This window comes from Oncorhynchus kisutch, linkage group LG18 (assembly GCF_002021735.2).
Source record: "Oncorhynchus kisutch isolate 150728-3 linkage group LG18, Okis_V2, whole genome shotgun sequence".
NCBI classification, from domain to species: Eukaryota; Metazoa; Chordata; class Actinopteri; order Salmoniformes; family Salmonidae; genus Oncorhynchus; species Oncorhynchus kisutch.
In genome coordinates, this window is record NC_034191.2 from 33111063 (window position 1) to 33131736 (window position 20674).

The 20674-nt window shown below is 43.8% G+C and overlaps 2 protein-coding genes across 5 annotated transcripts in view; one reads left to right on the forward strand and one right to left on the reverse strand.

Annotated features, from left to right (window-relative positions):
• Window positions 1-8293, reverse strand: part of LOC109909072 (protein phosphatase 1L-like) — a 51496-nt gene extending 43203 nt beyond the window's left edge. Inside the window, exon 1 of one of the 2 annotated variants that reach the window (XM_020507971.2) lies at window positions 7269-8293. In XM_020507971.2, coding sequence (XP_020363560.1) covers window positions 7269-7667 — 399 coding nt within the window. In that variant the 5' untranslated portion in view covers window positions 7668-8293. The remainder of the gene's footprint in view (window positions 1-7268) is intronic. The other variant, XM_031795822.1, reaches the window with a different exon arrangement.
• Window positions 8294-8411: 118 nt separating this feature from the next.
• LOC109909073 (60S ribosomal export protein NMD3) lies at window positions 8412-19386 on the forward strand. 3 transcript variants are annotated; one of them, XM_031795820.1, is made up of 17 exons: window positions 8412-8488; window positions 9146-9200; window positions 9746-9818; window positions 9961-10095; window positions 10272-10368; window positions 10480-10560; window positions 10997-11125; window positions 11227-11317; window positions 11837-11915; window positions 13641-13737; window positions 14496-14613; window positions 15381-15526; window positions 16670-16782; window positions 16887-16959; window positions 18232-18338; window positions 18517-18587; window positions 18729-19386. In XM_031795820.1, the coding sequence occupies exons 3-17, from the start codon at window positions 9775-9777 to the stop codon at window positions 18860-18862; spliced, it is 1515 nt and encodes a 504-aa protein (XP_031651680.1). In that variant the 5' UTR covers window positions 8412-8488; window positions 9146-9200; window positions 9746-9774; the 3' UTR covers window positions 18863-19386. The 3 variants fall into 3 exon arrangements, with proteins under 3 accessions (XP_031651680.1, XP_031651679.1, XP_031651681.1); XM_031795819.1 differs by lacking the exon at window positions 8412-8488 and adding an exon at window positions 8752-8775; XM_031795821.1 differs by lacking the exons at window positions 8412-8488; window positions 9146-9200 and adding an exon at window positions 9342-9359.
• Window positions 19387-20674: the final 1288 nt, after the last annotated feature.

Genomic DNA, 20674 nt, shown 5'->3' on the forward strand with positions numbered 1-20674 from the left:
AAATTAAGAAAATACATTTCCTATTTATTATTGCTACATAAACATCTTGCACATTTTATCTCACCAACCGTTTCTAATTTGCAATGAGATTAAGACATTCGTCTATGATGCATTTTCGCCATTCCCAAACCAGAAGAGAGATCTCTATCGCACAGAGCCTGTCTCTCACATGCTACAGCGTGTACACATGCATGACCCTGCTCTTAAATTAGTGACGACGGCGGCGAGAACTAAAAATTCTAAAGTGTGGTTATACTTCTGAGTCGATGCTGACAATGCTCATTGCCACAAGTGCAACAAGACTTTTGCTTATAAGGACGAAAACACGAGCAATCTGTCCAAACATCTATCGAAAGTGCATTGTGTACCGGCAGAGAAATGTAGTTTGACTGCCTAGCTCGTCTTTCATCTCATCTCGTTGCCGATCTATGTTAGGTACGTATGCTAGCAGCCTAGATCCTGCACACGAAGTTAACTCAATTATGAGAACATGGGTTCATGATCAAAAGGAACCACTAGCCAGCTGATTTATTAGCCATGGGTGCGTTCAGAAATTCAAAATCACCCATTTAAAGATTTTGCTACTTTTTTTGTTAAAGTTGCAGCTACAATGAACCAACCCACTCCTCCTCTAATACAGCTGGTCCAAGCCAAAAGCCCCTTCACGCTGGCAGCTAGTGGGAGGATGACTGACGAAAGGGTGAATGAGTGACACCTAGCCGTGACCAAGTTCATAGTGAAAGGCCTACACCCCTTTGCAACAGTGGAGTCCAAGGGCTTTAGGTAGTCTGTCAGTATATATTGAGTTGTATTCATTTTTTAGGATATAGTATTATGTTTGTCCCATCACTCCACAATACAATATTTCAACCCCAAATATACCCCTCCCTCCAGGAGTTACCTCAGTGACACATTCATTCCTACCTGGCATGGTGTAGAAAAGGCCAATGTGATCACTGAGCTGAAGGACGTGACAAAGCTGGCCATCACATCAGACAGGTGGACCAGCCGCTGTCAGGACCACTATCTCACTGTTACAATGCCCTACACAAGCCAGGGCAGTGTATAACAGAAGGACCTCCACACCAGGGCAGTGTACAACAGAAGGTCCTCCACACCAGGGCAGTGTACAACAGAAGGTCCTCCACACCAGGGCAGTGTACAACAGAAGGTCCTCCACACCAGGGCAGTGTACAACAGAAGGTCCTCCACACCAGGGCAGTGTACAACAGAAGGTCCTCCACACCAGGGCAGTGTACAACAGAAGGTCCTCCACACCAGGGCAGTGTACAACAGAAGGTCCTCCACACCAGGGCAGTGTACAACAGAAGGTCCTCCACACCAGGGCAGTGTACAACAGAAGGTCCTCCACACCAGGGCAGTGTACAACAGAAGGTCCTCCACACCAGGGCAGTGTACAACTCGCAAAGTAGTGACAGAGGAGATCAGACATTCTGGAAGAGTTTTAGATCGAGCCAAGCAAGACTGTAGCTGTGACTGTTGATAACACTGACAAAATATGGATGTTGCCATCAAGAGGCTACACATCCTAAAAATAGGATGCTTTGCGCACACATTGAATCTGGCAGCGCAGAAAATCTACAAAATGACTTCCATTGATAAATGGGCAGCCTGAAATCAGAGCAGTGGTCATGCGGGTCAAGAGATACTCGATGTCCAAAACAGTCTTGAAGGAAAAGTAGCAGCTCCCTGGTAAGAAGCCAGTTCAATCTATTAAAGTACTATTTTGAAATTCCCACATTTAACAATTTAATTCAATATTCATGTGTGCAGTAATTAAATGTATGTTGTTGTTGTCGTTTCAGGCCTGCCGCTCTCGCTCATCCTTGATGTCAAGACCAGATGGAACTCTATCCAATGAGAGATTTATGGAGCAGTATCCAGCGATCCAAGCAGCAGCCTTGGACCCACGACTGCGAAAAGCAATGACCTGGACCATCTGAAAGACGAAGACTTCCATAAGGCTGAGGAGTTTGTCCAGCTCATGAGAATCCTCTATACATTCACAGTGTGTGTGTCATGTGAAAAGAATGCCACCTGTGGACAGATCATACCCATCCTCCACAAACTGGAAGAGCACTTCACTGTGAAGCATGAAGATACGTTTGTGGCAACCATCAAAGAGAAGGTGTGGGAGAACCTCTCCGAGCGCTATCAGGATGAGGACATTCAAACCTTCCAGCATCAGGCCACAGCAATGGAACCCAGATTTAAAGGGAGGCCGGTGAGTGATGCCACCTGGGACAGGCTGAGGTAGACAACTGTTGAGGCCAACGTGACAGGAGCAACACCAGGGCTGTCAGAGGAGCTGGAGCAGACATACAGAGCACCAGCAACAGGAGGAGGAGTCTGAAGGAAATGGAGGAGACAGTCCCTCCATTGTACATAACAAGGAGTGCCTTAGAGGAGCTGTTCTCAGAGGAGGACAGGGAGTTGAGGTTGACGATCCAACAGGACACCTCTTCCCTCACCCTCAGTGAGTGTGTTGACCTGGAGGTTGAGCTCTACAAAGGCCTGCCTCCCATCCCCATGGCTGAAGATCCTGTGATGTAGTGGTGGGAGAAGAGAGCTACTCTGCCCCTCACAAACATTGCAATAATGTAAATATGTTGATCTTTCTCCAGAAGAACTGATAGTCCTTCTGCAGCCTACCTGCAGCCTACCTGCAGCCTCCCTGCAGCCTCCCTGCAGCCTCCCTGCAGCCTCCCTGCAGCCTACCTGCAGCCTACCTGCAGCCTACCTGCAGCCTACCTGCAGCCTACCTGCAGCCTACCTGCAGCCTACCTGCAGCCTACCTGCAGCCTACCTGCAGCCTACCTGTGTTACTCTATACTACTGCAATTTCTTTTGCTGTAAATAATTGTTTATTTTTCATTTCAGAAAATAACATTGCTTTAATTCAGTTCTTAATTTGTTAAATAACCGGTCAGAATACCGTTAAAAGTACCAGATTGATAAGCAGTATCGGTAAGAATAGCAATACCGTTACAATCTTAATGATACCCATCCCTATTCACACCAGACATCCCAAGAATATTGATGAACTGAAACAGTTTTGTAAAGAGGAAAGGTCCACAATTCCTCCTGACCGTTGTGCAGGTCTGATCCGCAAATACAGAAAATGTTTGGTTGAGGTTATTGCTGCCAAAGGAGGGTCATCCAGTTATTAAATCCAAGGGTTCACATACTTTTCCCACCCTGCACTGTGAATGTTTACACTGTGTATGTTTACACTGTGTTCAATGAAAATGTATAATTGTTTGTGTGTTATTAGTTTAAGCAGACTGTGTCTACTGTTGTGACTTAGATGAAGATAAGATCACATTTTATGACCAATTTATGCAGAAATCCAGGTAATTCCAATGGGTTCACATACTTGTTCTTGCCACTGTACTTGCTTAATGGAAAATAATGTTGGTGGGAAAAACAAAATGTTACACTCAATGAGAGTTCAATACTGTACGAAACAATTGCCCATGGAAGAAATACTTAAAATGGCAAATGGGGGAATTGTGACATTTGGGTTCCGTATTTACAGTGTTCCACTTGTCAGGTTCCGCTTCTCAAACAGTCCGTGACAGTCTTCTGGGGCCAGTTGCACCATCCTGGTCTTAACTTTATGCCCAATCTAGATTGAAGACAACTTTTTTTATGCCCAACTGGTGCAGAATGAGTAAAAGGTCAGAAGTGTAGAAAAGCTCCCAGTCCATCTCTACAGGGTGTTTTTCCAACAAAACATCACCTTTCCTGCTCACTGCTCTTTCCATAACATCAACGCAGGCTGAAAGAAATGTTGAGCATCTGCTTTTGCCAAAAGCAATAAAGATAAATATGTCCAGGAATCTGCCTCCAGAATGACGGGTGGTTTTGAGCAGAACCACCATGAGCGGTGCAGAGTATTTTTGGTCAGCCAGAGTGAAGGGTGTATTCGTTTTGTATATTATTCTCATCAATTCTATTATGGCTCCTGGAGGAATACATTTAATTTTGATTAGGGGGTCTGAGGCTTGCGGGGGACAATCGGCAGGAAATGACATCGTCTGGAGCAGGTGTGTGAAGCCCAGATTGGCGTGTTATCGTGAAATGCCACTGCCATCGCTGCTGGTCGTTCACATCATTTAACGTCCCCTGGAAATCCATTACTTTAGATTTGCACGAGGGAACACACCACACACACGAAGTAATCCTCTAGAATGCTGACACTACAATTAGTCATGCTGCTTCTTTCATCTCCAGTGTGAGTGGGCTCAAGAGAGATCCAGGAGGCTAAACCACACACACACACACAGAGCCTGACACAAATGCATACACCACTGCAGACAACTGTCCACAATCACAAATGGACACACTCCTGGAGACCAGCCAACTGAGCCCAGCAGCCCTCCATAACAGGTGAAGAGGGTTTATTCCCATGGGGAGGGAACCATGAGCCTGATGCAGAGACACACACTGGAGCTATTCTGCACCAGGGCCACAGTATAGAGATGAAGTGAGAGAAAATGGCAGTAGTGAGATGGGAATGAAAGGAATTCAATTGAAAGCTCCTCAAATAGTGCTCCAGTAATCAGACTGCAGTTACTGAGCTGTAATCACACTGACAACCTGAGAGGATGAAAGAGAGGAGAAAAGGAGAGAGAGAGGGAGGAGAATGAACGCAGGTCAACTATAAAATTCAAGGGTTCAGCAAACTGCAGGGAAAGGGCTTCCCTCTGTAAGAGTCTCTCACGCATGCCCGACTCACACATCGTCTCAGACACTCACATACTCTGTCCCTCCCCAGGATTCAAATGCAAACGGTGCCCTTTCCACTAACAGAGGCCTTTATTGTTAGTGCGAAAGGAAGGTGAACTCCAGTGAGGGCCAAGGTAAGAAAGGGAACGAGTACATTTTTTTTAAAGACCCACTTAAAAAAAAGGTCAGCCTTGTGTTCTTTCCTCTCATCCCTCAACACAATACTTCTCTCCATCTTCTCCTGTTCAGAAACTGCTTACGCACACGCAGCCACACCACTCTCCTCTAAACTGAACTTGAAGACGGCAGAGTTGGGGGAGTGAGGGAGAGGAAATATCAGCACAAAAGGAAAAAGATGACTTCATTTTCAGAACTGCCTTTCTCCATTGAGCCATTCAGAGAAAAGGAAAGATAACATATTAGGAAAGTAAAGAGTTCTAAATGTCCCCACTTGGTATTCTATTGGGGACATACAGTAATTGTGTAGAGATAGGAGTAGTAGGACTATTCATCACAGGCTCTTCAGCCAGACCCCCAGGTTAAAATCTAAAAGACCATCACCCATGTAGAGAGCATCTCTCCCTACAGAATATCAACAAGGGATGAATGTTAGTCAGGTTATTTTTACAGAACAAACAGATTCCTTAAACATCATTAATTGCCATCTCCAGACACATCCACATGCATGCATATCAAATAACCAGCAATTAAGGAAAGACATGTTCATTCTTTGCAAGGTATTGCATGTCGTGTGTGTGTGTGTGTGTGTCTAAGCTTACTATTCTTCTCCGAGAAGCGATGTATCTTTCTGTGGGTAAATCGGTTTGTTCCAGGCCAGTGTCAGAGCTAGGACAAGGTGTTCTGGCTGGTAACTCTGGCTACCAACCTGCTCACCCACCTCCCCCAATCCTACCTCAGCCTTCAACCCCTCTCCTGCCACTAGGGCTTGGCGAATCATGTCAACTTCGTTTTGAATAGGAGAGAGAGAGAGGCTATCTGGCCCAAAAGATCAACAAATCATTGACCTGTTTAGAGAGGTAGAGGGAACTAACAAACAGGCTGAGCCGAGTCCTCCTCCAGGCCTGGTCTACACTGCAGCTCTCTGCTGACGCACCGCCCCCGGCCAGGAATACATAAACAATAACATACTGTATCAGCAGAACCATTTGAAAAGCTGGTGTCTGGCAACAGTTTCACACACTTCAAAAGAGAGTGAAGGAATAAAAACAGACAAAATTGTCACCCAAGGCCAAAGCGAGGGGCGCAAAAAAAATCCCCTCGCCTACATGAGCAAATCTGAAGTGAACACCCTCTTTCTCTGCTCTCCCTCACAGAGCAGAGGATGGCTTTTATAGCCTGGTTTACCATCCTCTATAGGGAATCTAGGAAAGGACGAATGAAGGCCCAAACTCAAACATGCTGCAGGGACAACCAGACAAATGGCCAGTTTTGATCAAAGGGAAGCAGTGAGCTGCCGCACTAGAGCCCACATTTTAATCTACCCTGAAAATAATGGTTATCCTCCACCTCCATCGCTGTCTTTTTTTAGAATGTTATCTTTCAGCCTGGGTCAGGCCAGAATAGTCAACTTCTATATTAAACAGACTAGAGCAGGCCTGAGCAGTAGAGCTCCTTAGAAAAACACTGGCAGCCCATAGACTGGGTCTGGGAGAGAGGCGGTGTGAGGGGGAGGAGAGAGGGGCACCTTGTCAGAAAGAATTTGCCAGTGAGTTTCTTCACGTAGCTCCATGGCATCAGTCAATACTGGGCTGTCAGGCCTGCCTGGCCATCATGATCAATCAGTGTTGTTACCCTGCCAACGATGGAGATAAACCCCACCCCCCAACAAAACCCCACACATTTTCACTTCTGGTCAGGTCGAGAAGTAACAAGACCAGTATACCACTTTCTATCTTTTGCATGGAGTATGACCATTACATTGACTGACTATCTCACTCTCACACACACACACACACACACTTTGCCCCTCTATAGGGACATCTGGCTGATGAGAGTGGGAAGTGTATTTCTGTGAGACAAGCTGCTCGATCTGTGCCACTCAATGCTTGTCATGGAGTCAAAGACCTACAGCTGCCAGGGAATTGTCTGTGACCAGAACATGGAGAGGGTGACAGGTGCATGGGCATCAGATGACAAGTTATGGTCATGCACAGGACACCAGTGATTTACTGTATTCAGACCCAAATATGACCCATATCTGAAAGCACCTCTCACTGGGGTTGGAAATTATCAGCTCTCTTGTACAATCCATTTAGACTTTACCTGCAGCATACTACACAATCTTGTTATGTCTAGAAGTATTTTAAACGTGTAAGACCATGAATGATGGTCTCTTATGTTTGGCACAACTTCAATGTAAAGTGCTAAAGTGCCTTCTGAATGTCCCTGTGGAGAGGGATTAATTTGATGCATAGCACGTGCATGTGCAAGTGTTGACCAAACCAAAACAAGAATAGCATCTCAACAAATGAAATATATTAGCCCATTTGTCTTACCTCTCCCCCATGGCCATCAAATATCCCAAATATAGAAGGGTGACTCTTGTTCACGATGTCAGTGACGACCTCGAAGCGGTCTTCCATGTGATCTCTCCGGCCTTGGATGGAGTACACCGCCACATTGTTGCTCTTGAACTCCCAGGTTTTGGAGAACTCTGCGTCCAGAATGTCGAGACCCCCGAATTTGTCATTCTGCATAATCTCCGCCACTTTCCCCTTGACCATTTTGACAGCATCCCGGCTGGACTTAACGATGGTTTTCACCTCGTCAGTGTGGAAGAAGTAACTCCAGAGAGCCAGGCTTATGCATAGGAGGAACAAGGTCTCTGGTCTGAGCAGAAAATAACGCATGATCCGACCCAAAAGAGACAACAGTGTCATCGTATCCTCTATCATTTATACAAACAAGAAATCACTGCAGGTTGTTATTGTTTACCCGCAACTTTCAGTCCATTATTATCGACGCTAGAGTAAATAATCAGCGAAACCAAATTCAAACGTAGTCTACAGCACATCTGGTGTGAAAAGCTGAATTAATTCAAACCAACACTAATAGCTCAATGTAGCAATGCGGCTTGATGTATTGGAGAATCCGTAACGTTAGACACTGCGGGGTGTAAGACTCTGCCTTGGCTGGCTCACTCTAGCATAAAGCCCCATGAACCAGCGATTGTCCCTTGTCCATATGAGGCAGTGAATCACAACCGTTGCAAGGAGCAGAATGGTAGCTATATTAAACCTCAGTAGGAGAGACCCCACTTTGAAGTACCTCGTTTAACGCTGACTTGAAAGCAAACTGCATGCTCCCTCAACCTTTGGCAGCGAGGTTGCGATTGAGTTGTAAATAGTGCACTCAATTTGAAGCCGAGGAAGTGTTCCTTTTCAGGACCGAACCAATTGGAGCACGTGAGGTGTGCACCATTCAACCTTGTTTAGGATAACATACATCATATTTCTGGAAGGGCAAACTAAATGTCATTTGCAACTTTATACTGGCTGAATAGACCATTTATAGAATTTGGGTAAATTAGTTTTTGACCTACGTAATTTATTGACGGATGCACGCACCCCCCACAGCGGATTTTTAAAATCTGAGCCCACCTGTTTATATTTGTTACGGCAAGCCCCGAGGATCAGACCAGGGGTTTGTCTACTAAGGGATAGAGCTGTGGTGAAAATGGACTTTTCGGTCGAAGCATGTTAGGAGAATTTACGCAGTAGGTTATGAGAATGAACTTAACAGGTTTTGGGAGAATTGAGTTAAGTTCAGGAAAAGAGTTAGCGTAAACTAAAATGCACCAACAAAAAAAAAATCGACTTTGACGTCCATTGGACAAAAACTGTATCCCATCTAGACATTTTTTTATTTTTTTATTTTACCTTTATTTAACCAGGTAGGCAAGTTGAGAACAAGTTCTCATTTACAATTGCGACCATTTACAAACATGACCCCAGTTCGGTTATAAAACAGATAAGGCAAATGTTTAGAAACTCTATGGATAAGGTACTTTGTAAAATTCTACTGTGTTTGTTGTTGTTTTTAATATTGGCGATGAAGAAAGGTAGAGGAGGAAGGTATAGATAATGATAAATCCTTTGGTTCGATAAATCGATCTTCTTTGGGTAAATTAATTGACCTTATATATTTTTTAAAATACGTATTGCGTTCTTGTCCAATGTATATCAAAATTAATGCATTGGAGTATTACAACATTTGTCAATCATACCGTCCATATACCGGTAGTGTAGTTTATTCTGTCTGTATTCAGTTTGAATGGTTTCTGAAGCTACTGCACTCAGGCAAACGAGAGGGGACTGGGTCCTTTTCTCACCAGAAAGTGGTGTGTCGTCATCACCCTGCTCCTCCTTTCCAGTTTGTGGTGGTGAAACGTGGAGGTCCGCAACGTGGCTTGGAAAAACATTCTGCAAGTACGTGTTGTTTATCAGTTGTCTCATTAAATGGCACGAAGCCCCCCCCGAAACCTTTTAACACGGTGCCTCCGATGTAATGACAAAACTGTCACGACCATCGCAAATTAGTCAGAAGGAAAGCTGTTCCCTGTTAGCTAGGCTAAGGCTGGCTAGCAAGTAAAGTTACCGGCCATTTAAATCTGCCCTTTTCTATCTAACGGTTACTGTTTGGTGAAGTTAATCCAATTGTATACATAGCTAACGACAACTGGCAGCAAAAGGGGGTTTGTCAGATGAGTTGTGACATTGTGATAAATGCTTAACTACCTGAGCGATATCATAGAATTGTAGCTAAGTCTGGCTAAGTGTCGTGTGGGTAAACATCTTTACCAGGGAAGTTAGTGCACTAGATAACGTTAGCTGGCTACCATGTATTGACCGTAATCAATACACATTACCCATGTGGATGTGTTGTATGCTAATAGCATTACGTTTTTGTATATCACCTAAAAAGTAAGTATTTATCTGATTCATAACATCAGTCTGATCTGTCATTTATCTAGATCTCACTACAACACCCACACCATTTATAATGGAGTACATGCAAGCTCCTGCTACAAGCAGCCAGGGGAACATGTAAGTAGAATATATGTTCAGCCTCCTAAATGCTACAAATAATTGTCCTTTACCTTCAGTGTGAAGGTGTAGATCCATAACCTTTTCAAAGGTATCAGCTGGTACACAGTACTAATCAAGGAATATTTTCTCTCCTCCTTAGCCTGTGCTGCACCTGTGGCATCCCCATCCCCCCAAACCCAGCCAACATGTGTGTGTCTTGCCTCCGGACCACAGTGGACATCTCCGAGGGAATCCCCAAGCAAGTCAATCTGCACTTCTGCAAGCAGTGTGAACGGTACTGCCCAGACCACCATCACAAGCTTGTCAAATTTAGTGCCACAGCTAAGACGTTTAAATCCCAGTCTTGTGCTCTTACTGCCCAAGGTTCATTAGTCAGTAAACTGTGGGATCTTACCAAGGCTCCAACATTAGTTCAGATGGATTGATTGCGCCTCTTTCTCTTCCATGCAGGTACTTGCAGCCTCCAGCCTCCTGGGTGCAGTGTGCTCTGGAGTCCAGGGAACTGCTCGCCCTCTGCCTTAAAAAATTGAAGGGCAACATGACCAAAGTGAGTATCCCTTCCCTACTCTGCTCTATTTACATTCAAACATACACTTGTTAAAACATTTCAACAGGGCTGTAGCCATTCACCTCAGAAACTTGTGACCTCCCAATCCAGGTGCGTCTGATCGATGCTGGATTCCTGTGGACGGAACCCCACTCCAAGCGGATCAAGTTGAAGGTGACCATACAGAAAGAGGTGAGAGGAGAAATAAGAGGCGTCAGTGTGTGATATTTAATAGAATAGAATAGATTAGTGTGGATTAGGAACCTGATTAGGTGGACGTGTCCCACCACTGATTAGCCAGTGGCTGTCATCTTCACTGCATGACCTTTCAGAGGAATCTGAGCTCCTCAGGGCCCCCAGGCCTTAGTCTGGAGTGTGGGAGGTTGTGTGACCAGTGATCTTGTATCTAGATGCCCTTTAGTCACCAGAAATAGCAGCACCAAACCCTGATGAATAAAGTCTGACACATCAGTGTTTCCCAAATTATGGTAATGAGCCGCTGGTGGGTCACAGCTTTCTAGCCCAGTTCTGTATTTTTTTAAAACAAACAAGTGTTTACGTGGTGTGTCGCATTAGTCGGTCATATAAGAGAATAGTGGTTGATGGTAGTTTGGCCTGTCCTGTCCAGGTGATGAACGGAGCCATCCTGCAGCAGGTGTTTGTGGTGGAGTTTGTCATCCAGGGCCAGATGTGTGACGACTGCCACCGTGTCGAGGCCAAGGACTTCTGGAACTCTGTGGTGCAAGTCAGACAGAAGGTACCACTGATGATTAGAATTATATTATTCATGTTGCTCACCACAACAATCATTTTTAACATGTTGTGTTGGTAACCTAATATTGGGCTGGTCCTTTTTAGACTTCTCACAAGAAGACCTTCTACTACCTGGAGCAGCTGATTCTCAAGCACAAACTCCATCAGAACGCACTCAACATCAAGGAGATCCATGGTGGGTTTGGGATACAATATACTGCTCTAAAGTGGGGTTTCATCCAGGAAGAGACACCAGACCATTGATATTGACGATTTTCTAAAAGCTTTCCTATCCTGGGCTTTAGAACGACATGGCCATGTGTTTATAATCACTGTGGTAGGATCATAGTACTGAGCATTCCATTTACCATGCCAACAATGCTTTGGACTCATTCCTATTTTCAGTCACACACACACTATGTAGTGAGAGATATTTCAGAAACAGCACCCAGTGTGGTTGGACCAGATTGTAAGGGAAAAGCTGCCCTTTGACAGTTCAATATAAATGACCTCCCTCTCTAGCCTGAGTTAAAAGCCTTGAGGTTTCAACATGTGGTGGTCATATTTCCCCCCGCGGTGCCCTTCTGGGCTATATTACTGAGGCTGGCGTGTTAAGTGTTGGAATGGTGATGACGGCGGTTACGTGTGGTGTGTGTGCCTGTGATTGATCTATCAATTGAAGACTGATTGGTTTTGAATCTTTCTCCTCTCTCAGAGGGTATTGATTTCTACTATGCCACCAAGCAGCATGCTCAGAAGATGGTGGATTTCCTCCAGTGCACAGTCCCCTGCAGGTAGGAACCAGTTCACCAGAGTCCCTCCACTACGTTTAGAGGTTGCCCTGTAGTGACAGAACTCTCTGACCTGAGGTCAGTGTCTAGGGGGTAACATCATCTTACTCTGGATGGCGCCTTCATGGTTATTGTATAATGCCCATGCAATGTTCATTTGGTGTTGAGACATGTTAATGTTGAATTGAAAAGTGATGCGCTAGACCGCACTAACCACAGTAAGTGCAGTCTGTGTGGCTAGTGCTATGATTATTCAATGTCTATAGACTTATGTTTGGACACACCTACTCATTCCAGGGTTTTTCTTTATTTTTACTATTTTCTATATTGTAGAATAATAGTGAAGACATCAACTATGAAATTACACATCATGTAGTAATCAAAAAAGTAATAAACAAATCAAAATATATTTAAGATTCTTCAAAGTAGCCACCCTTTACCTTGATAACAGCTTTGCACACACTTGGCATTCTCTCAACCAGCTTCATGAGGTGTAGTCACCTGGAATGCATTTCAATTAACAGGTGTGCCTTGTTAATTTGTGACATGAAGGTCAGTCAATGCGGGAAATGTCAAGAACTTTGAAAGTTTCTTCAAGTGCAGTTGCAAAAACCATCAAGCGCTATGATGAAACTGTCTCTCATGAGGACCACCACAGGAAAGCAAGACCCAGACTTCTGATGCAGAGGATAAGTTTATTAGTTAACTGCACCTCAGATTGCAGATCAAATAAATGCTTCACAGAGTTCAAGTAACAGACATATCTGAACATCAACTATTCAGAGGAGACTGTGAATCAGGCCTTCATGGTCGAATTGTTGCAAAGAAACCACTGCTAAAGGACACCAATAAGAACAATAGACTTGCTTGGGCCAAGAGACACGAGCAATGGACATTAGACCGGTGGAAAGCTGTCCTTTGGTCTGGAGTCCAAATTTGAGATTTTTGATCCCAACCGCCATGTCTTTGTGAAATGCGGAGTAGGTGAACAGATGATCTCTGCATGTGTGGTTCCCACAGTGAAGCATTGAGGAGGAGATGGTGTGGTGACAGTGTCAGTTTATTTAGAATTCAAGGCACACTTAACCAGCAGTGATACGCCATCCCATCTGGTTTGCGCTTAGTGGGACTATAATTTATTTTTCAATAGGACAATGACTCAACACACCTCCAGGCTGTGTAAAGGCTATTTTACCAAGAACGAGAGTGAGTGGTGGAGTGCTGCGTCAGATGACCTGGCCTCCACCCAATTGAGATTGTTTGGGATGAGTTGCACTGACTGCAGAGTGAAGGAAAATCAGCCAACAAGTGCTCAGCATATGTGGGAACTCCTTCAGGACTGTTGGAAAAGCATTCCTCATGAAGCTGGTTGAGAGAATGCCGAGAGTGCCTTGATGACAGCATTGCACAAAGGGTGGCTACTTTGAAGAACCTAAAATATATTTTGATTTGTTCAAAACTCTTTTGATTGCAACATGATTCCATGTGTGTTATTTCATAGTTTTGATGTCTTCACTATTATTCTACCATGTAGAAAATAGTAAAAAGAAAGAAAAACCCTTGAATGAGTAGGTGTCCAAATTTTCGACTGGTACTGTATATAATTTTTTTCAATATTTATTTTTAGCTTTGCATGGAGATTGCTTGAGACTGTTGCTTATTTTCTCTCTGACAAGATATATTCTTGTAGTGTTCTTTATGGTTTCTTTGTCACCCTGTCTTGTTTAGGTCGAAGACCTCCCAGCGCCTCATCTCCCACGACATCCACTCAAACACATTCAACTACAAGAGCACCTACTCCATTGAGATTGTTCCTGTTTGCAAGGTATATAGCATTTTCCTCAAAAATATTGAAGGTCAAATGCTCTACATGTATCTCAAGTGGTTGAACATTCATTGAATAGGTGAACAGAGTGCACCCATACTCAAATGCTCAGGTCCAAACCTATACAGATTCCCCGTTCTTATCATAACAAACACGGCTTCCCTTGGATAGAACTGTAATGTTTTAAAAGATGATTTGAATCGATCTGGGTGTGTAAGTCTTTACGCAAGTCTTTAAGCAAACGTTTTTGTTGAGTGAATGTTTCTTGTCAATGCTCTTCTGTTGGATTCATGTAGTAGATTCATCTACTCATAGGTTCTAACATGTAGACTGAGTACACACGTATCGATGCTTGGCTTCTGACCATACATGTGAAGAGTGATTTTAGTTCATATCCAATTCTATCCATGAGTTTTTCTGCATTTCTATCCAATGACTGAATTACTTAACATTTTCAAGATCAATGAAATGCATTCCTAATCAGCATCTTATTTTCTTTTGCATTGTGAGACAAATTGTAATCCCGATGATGAAACCAAGAGAACATAGCCGACCCCTTGTATAACCAAACTGGCAATACAGCCTCTGTTATTCAGATTGTTCATGAAGGTGTAGCCTAATCCAGAGTTGAATGTTAATCTCTGCTGTAGTACAGCAGGGAATAATCTGGTGGGAAGGTTGGCATTGGGAAGAGGTTTCAAAGTTCCCTCTGACCTGACCTCAGTCTGACCCCTGGTATGTTTCGTCTCATTGCCCAGGACAACGTGGTGTGTCTGTCGCCGCGTCTGGCTCAGAGCCTGGGGAACATGGGCCAGGTGTGTGTGTGCGCCCGAGTCACCAGCACCATCCACCTCATTGACCCCAACACCCTGCAGAGTGAGTACAGTACACACCATCCACCTTTACTGTCGGCCCCTAGCTGCCAGGGGACAGAGGCTGTTTCAACACGCGATTTTATGACTACTGAAAAATGTATTTTACAGATATGCTTTGCTTCTTTGATTGATGTATTGCTGACAAGTCAATGTTTCAAGGCGATTGGATGAGTGTGTGTGCATGAGTTTGTGCTTGTGTGATAAAGCATCAACAGTTTACCATCTGTTCCAAATGTTTAGCATCAGTTTTTGATTAGACTGATGGAATGTGATTATATTCCACTTGATTTAAGTATTTTGTACCGAACTGAACCCAGTATCGTTTACAGTGTGTCTGTTCACCACATGCTCATCACCCTCCCTTCACTCTCAACAGCTTCCCTCTGTGTCTAATCAGGGCATTCCACACATGACACACACACTCATTTGCTGTCACTACTGCCTGTGTGCTTTGTGTGTAAAAAATAAATAATAATCCCTCTGTGTTTAATTTGAATATTTCGAAAGGCAGGGCACATGTTTTTAATTAGTGTTCAAAGAAAGGATATTTTTGCTCCAGTCTCAACCCCAGCCTCTGGGCAGAACAATGATCCATGCGAGCCAAATCACTCGACTGCAAGAGGGAGTGAAGTTCAAATAAATCAATTTATCTTGTGTGTGCACACAAGCATGTCATCAGTGAGTCTAAGACATTTTGGGGTTTTGAGCAGTGAAAATTTAAACTCTGGACTGTCCATAGAGATAAACATCTAATTCTATTTCTCTCAGTCGCTGAGGTGGACGGGGGCACATACTGGCGCAACCCCTTCAACAGCCTTGTTAGCCCACGGCAACTGGAGGAGTTCATCGTCATGGATACTGACATCATCAGGAACCAGAAGCTGGGGGCGGGAGCAGGCATAAGGTCCAATAAGGTAGGAGTTCTGAGGGAAATGGGCGGTGATTTAGAATTGGGCTGTCCCGTCGCTACTGCGCGATGGGACAGGAACATCCCTGCCAGCCAAACCCTCCCCTAACCCAGATGACGCTGGGCCAATTGTGTGCCGCCCCATGGGTCTCCCGGTCGCGGCCGGCTGCGACAGAGCCTGGACTCTATTGGCACAGCTAGCACTGCGATGCAGTGCCTTAAACCATTCCGCTACTCAGGAGGCCCACCAATTGTCATACGTTAATAAAAGTATAGATACCTCAATAGAAATTTACTCAAGTGAAAGTCAGCCAGTAAAATACTACTTGAGTAAAAGTCTAAAAGTATTTGGTTTTAAATATCCTTAAGTATCAAAAGTATAAATCACTTAAAATCCCTTATATTAAGCAAAGCACCATTTTCTTGTTTTCAAAATGTACGGATAGCCAGGGTCACACTCCAACACATTATTTACAAAAGATGCATTTGTGTTTAGTTATTCTGCCAAATCAGAGGCAGTAGGGATGACCAGGGATGTTCTCTAGATTAGTGTGTGAATTGGACCATTTTCCTGTCCTAAGCATTCAAAACAGGTAACGAGTATTTTTGGGTGTCAGGGAAAATGTATAGAGTAAAAAGTATAAAGATTTTCTTTAGGAATGTAGTGAAGTAAATGTTGTCAAAAATATAAATAGAAAAGTACAGATACCCCAAAAAGCGACTTAATTAGTACTTTAAAGTATTTTTACTCAAGTACTTTACACCACTGTGTATTCATGTGTGCAACTTCCCACTTGACTGCGGGGCTTTGGTGTGTTTGTGGCTTTAATGACAGTGTTTTGAAGCAGATTGAATTATGGGGATCATTTCTCTTTTCTTGGAAGAAATGTCAATGGGTAACCATTACATTATTCCTGAAGCAGCACATCAGATTAGAGAGAAACCCTCCACATTACAATGAAGTGTTTCTGTAAAATGAAACGGAAATGGAAATGGGTTTGGAAATGGAAATGGGTTTGCTACGGTACGATAATGTCCCCTCCCCCATCTAAGGGTGTTGGACAACTAAACACCCTTCATCCGTTTAGTCTAAAGGAATAGAAGTAATGGTGGCGCTAGGGTAAATCTTGTGTGTGTTGTGTGTTTCCAGCACACCCTGGCTGAGGTGTGGGTGCAGAAGACCTCAGAGATGGACACGGCTCAGCAGTACCACTGTCGCACCCACCTGGGCCACCTGCTCAACATAGGAGACCTGGTTCAGGGGTAGGTGACTGTCATGGGCTGCTATACAGCTACTAAACTCTGAAACGTTACTCTTTTGATTGTGAAGTTAGAGAAAATATGATTTCACTTTTGTTTCACTCTAGCTTTGACTTTGCCAATTCCAACGTTAATGATGAGTTTCTGAACAAGATGAACCCGAGTCATATTCCTGACGTGGTAAGAACCAGTACATACTACTGTGTGGACACACTCATGTATCCTTCAAAACAGAGATCTCCAACAGGTAGATTGTAGCTCGCAGCCCACATATGAGTAGCTGCCAATCAATTCTGAAAGTACATTCAGTATTCCATCACAAACTGTCATCAACATAAAGCTCCCAGCTACTATTCAATCAGTCACATTGACATTTCCCACCCCTGGTTAGCCACTATTGGCTTAAAAAGCCAAAAGTAATATAACATCTGCATATTAATTTCCAGCAATGTTGCCCCTGTCTGTGTGTTTTGTACGTGCATTTGTCTTACTCCGTATGTAGCCAGTTAGCGACGCTAATGATAATGTTGTTTTTTTCAATTGGTTTGTGTGTTTGAGGTTCAACCCCACATAATGTACATCGTGCACATTTTAATACAGTAGGGTGGACAGACTTCCCCAAAACTTTCTCTATTAAATGTTAACCTCAAAGTAGGCTTACCTGACAGAACTATAAATCATGATTATTTGTTTGAATTGGGTGGCCATTGTTTTTCAAACTCTGCCATGGCATGTGCTTCAGCAGTAGGCCTATCAGCAGAAACATCGCTAGACCGACACATTCCACTCTTGCCTGATGCTCAGTTAAAGGGGAATTACACACTTTTTCCAGACATCATAAATGTTGTTCTGATGTGATTTAAACATGGACTCAGAACATCAATTTTCATTGTTTCTCTATGAATATTTGTAATAATGGAGAGTGGAAAACATAAAAAATATCCAAAACCAGGAAAAATACAATTCTGGAAAATATAAAATATAATTATGGGGGCCTGTCATGCCAAATACTGTTTATCAACCATTATTTATCTTGTACACCAATGACCCTGGGACGAGGTAGAGGAGAAGAGAACAATGTGCCTATCGGAAAGTAATAAATTAAATTATAGCTCGCAACATTTATATATACATATAAGTAGCTCATGCTAGAAAAGGTTGGAGAACCCTGCTCAAGCCAGACCTCTTTTACCCTACTGTCTGTATAAGATCACATTGCCCCCTGGTGGACATTGTAGTATTGGTTTGATTTTGTTTGCTGCATTGAGTTGAAATGTCAATTTTTTAATGGGAAAATTGGCCACCTGACCACGTACTGTTCACTTCATTTTGAAATGAGAGCTCAATTGCATACCTGTCAGTACATGACTGCAAGGGACAGAATACATCATAACAAAACTAAATTGATGCATGTATTGAAGCCATTTGGGGATGTTTGTTGTGGACTTGCAGGTGCTAATCAAGAAGAGCTACAACCGCAGCAAGAGGGTGAAGCGCAGGAACTGGAAGCTGAAGGAGATGGACAAAGATAGAGAGGGCATGGCGCCTGAAGACGAGAGGTAAGGAGGAGAGGAAGAGCTGATGAGAGAGGGATGTAGAGGGGTAGAAGCAGGAAAGGATGAGGGAAAGTGAAGGATGGATATGCTCTATATCCAGGTGATGACTTTGTAAGTTGTGAAAGGTGTCTGTCTACAACATTGGCAGTGATTTATTTGTTCTCCTCTCTTCCTGTTTCAGACAATACCAGGACTTCCTAGAGGACCTGGAGGAGGACGAAGCCCTGAGAAAGAACGTCAACATCTTCCGAGGTGAGTGGGACCACAGCTTTCTGCTTGTCTTTATAGTTCTTATTGCAAGAATCTGGATGTTTTCCTCAATTGTCACCCATAGCTTTCTATTGATCTATTTTAGCTGTAGCCTCATGATGAAGTTGTTGTTTTATATCGCAGATGCGTCTAAGATCCCAGTGGAGAGTGATACGGATGACGAGGGCGCCCCTCGGATCTCTCTGATGGAGATGCTGGAGGACCTCAGCCTGACAGACGCCACCGGGGGAGAGGGAGCCGACATGCTGACCGAATAGACCAATCACCAGCATGCTTACATCCACATAATGACTGTTCAGACCAATCAGGGTCTTAACAACATCAACATGATGTTTGACTAGACAAATGGGCTCCCGAGTGGAGCAGCGGTCTAAGGCACTGCGTCTCAGTGCAGTGTTCGAATCCAGGCTGTATCACAACTGGTCGTGATTTGGAGTCCTATAGGGCGGCGCACAATTGGCCCTGCGTCATCCGGGTTTGGCCGTCATTGTAAATAAGAATTTGTTCTTAACTGACTTGCCTAGTTAAAGGTTCAATAAAAATCCTACTAATAACATGAGTGATTAGTAGTCCAATAAGAATGGCAATGCCATGTGCTGTCAGCTACCATTGCTTACAGTCTCCCCCCAACAGCAGCCACACAGAATAAAGCAGAAGGGTCACTTCTGAGGATGCTGAATTATTGAGTGGATCCTGCCCTTTGTGTGACCCTTCCCTGTCTCCATATTAGAGGCAGTGGTTTGTGGTGATGTACACCAAATAAAATATAACCTGGTTACAATATGACTTTTTCATTCAGAGATGCACAGCATCCACTTAAAAGCAGAGACTGGCCACATGGTGAAAGTGGTAGAATGTACCAGTTGGGAATGCATGGTCACCTTCTATGAGTAGCTAGTTCTATGTGTAGATATCCCAGGGTATACGTGTATGCATTCTGGCTTGGGTATGCTTATGCTTGTAATAGGCTGCAGACTGGCATCTAGATTCTCTACCTAACAAAACCAGCCCCACTCACACGCAGAACCATTGCCTTGTGAAATTGGTTCCCCATCATCAAGCTGAAATGAGTTTGCTAAACTTCAGAAATGAGTCAATTCAAAAATAATTTGGGACTAGGACTGTGGGCACATGTCCCCTACTATTAGACTTATCCAATGAAAGCTGCTCTATTGTTGCCGGGTAGACATTGTATTTATAGTAGGGGCTGAAGGGGAGAGGTTGGTGCAGGGGGAGAGAGTGCTTCAGAGGAAACTTTATCTTGGGGGCTTAGATATTTTAGGGGCGAGAGAGGTGTGTTATGTACCACTTCACAGTCTTGCTTGAAGAGGGAGGAGGGGGGGATCTTGTTTTTTGGCAACTTAAATAGGTTGTTAGGGGTAACCAGATCCTTGGGAAAGTAACTTTAGATTCCTTCGAGTCAGAGGAGGACAATAAGGTAGAGCGAGGGGTTCTCTACCTTCCCTCCCACTCTCTCCCCCTGACTCCCTTTTCTCACACACCTACAGTATATGCTGTCTCTGTCAACCTGTTCTTGTCATCCACTTCCCCTCCACACCTACAGTATATGCTGTCTCTGTCGACCTGTTCTTGTCATCCACTCACCTCATTTTATCATCCCCTTTTTTTCTGACCCCGTATGTCCACTTTTCACTCTCCTTCCAAGAATACTATTGAAGGATCATTGGGCTACCTGACTGTTCAACGGTTCAGGGTCCCAGACAGTGACATGCTCTTTCATGTGGTGAGTTTGGCTTCCAGACTTCCACCCGGTGCAGAGTCTGTATGCTGTTCAGTCAACTGGACAGAGCGGCTCAGCCATGCCTTTACACATTAATAATGTAAGCAGCTGAGAAGTTGTAAAAACACATTTTATTCCCATAGACAGACAATGAAAGAGAGTACTGGGATATCAATGTGCTGAAAATATATCTTCATTTGATTTATAAAAGAATAAAGGCTATCAGCTAAATAGGCTATCCATTCACTCAACATTTTGGAGCAATCTCAGTCATTTTGCCAGTGTCTGTGCGCATGGGCAGTGCTATTGAGGCCATCTCCATTTTGAA

Excerpts from the sequence above, each read along its gene's own strand:
- LOC109909073 (XM_031795819.1), top strand. The coding sequence starts at position 8,752 with ATGTTTAGAAACTCTATGGATAAG. Across the intron at positions 9,201-9,745 it reads CTTGGAAAAACATTCTGCAA|ATCTCACTACAACACCCACA; the intron begins GTACGTGTTGTT and ends TCATTTATCTAG. Across the intron at positions 11,916-13,640 it reads CAGTGCACAGTCCCCTGCAG|GTCGAAGACCTCCCAGCGCC; the intron begins GTAGGAACCAGT and ends TGTCTTGTTTAG.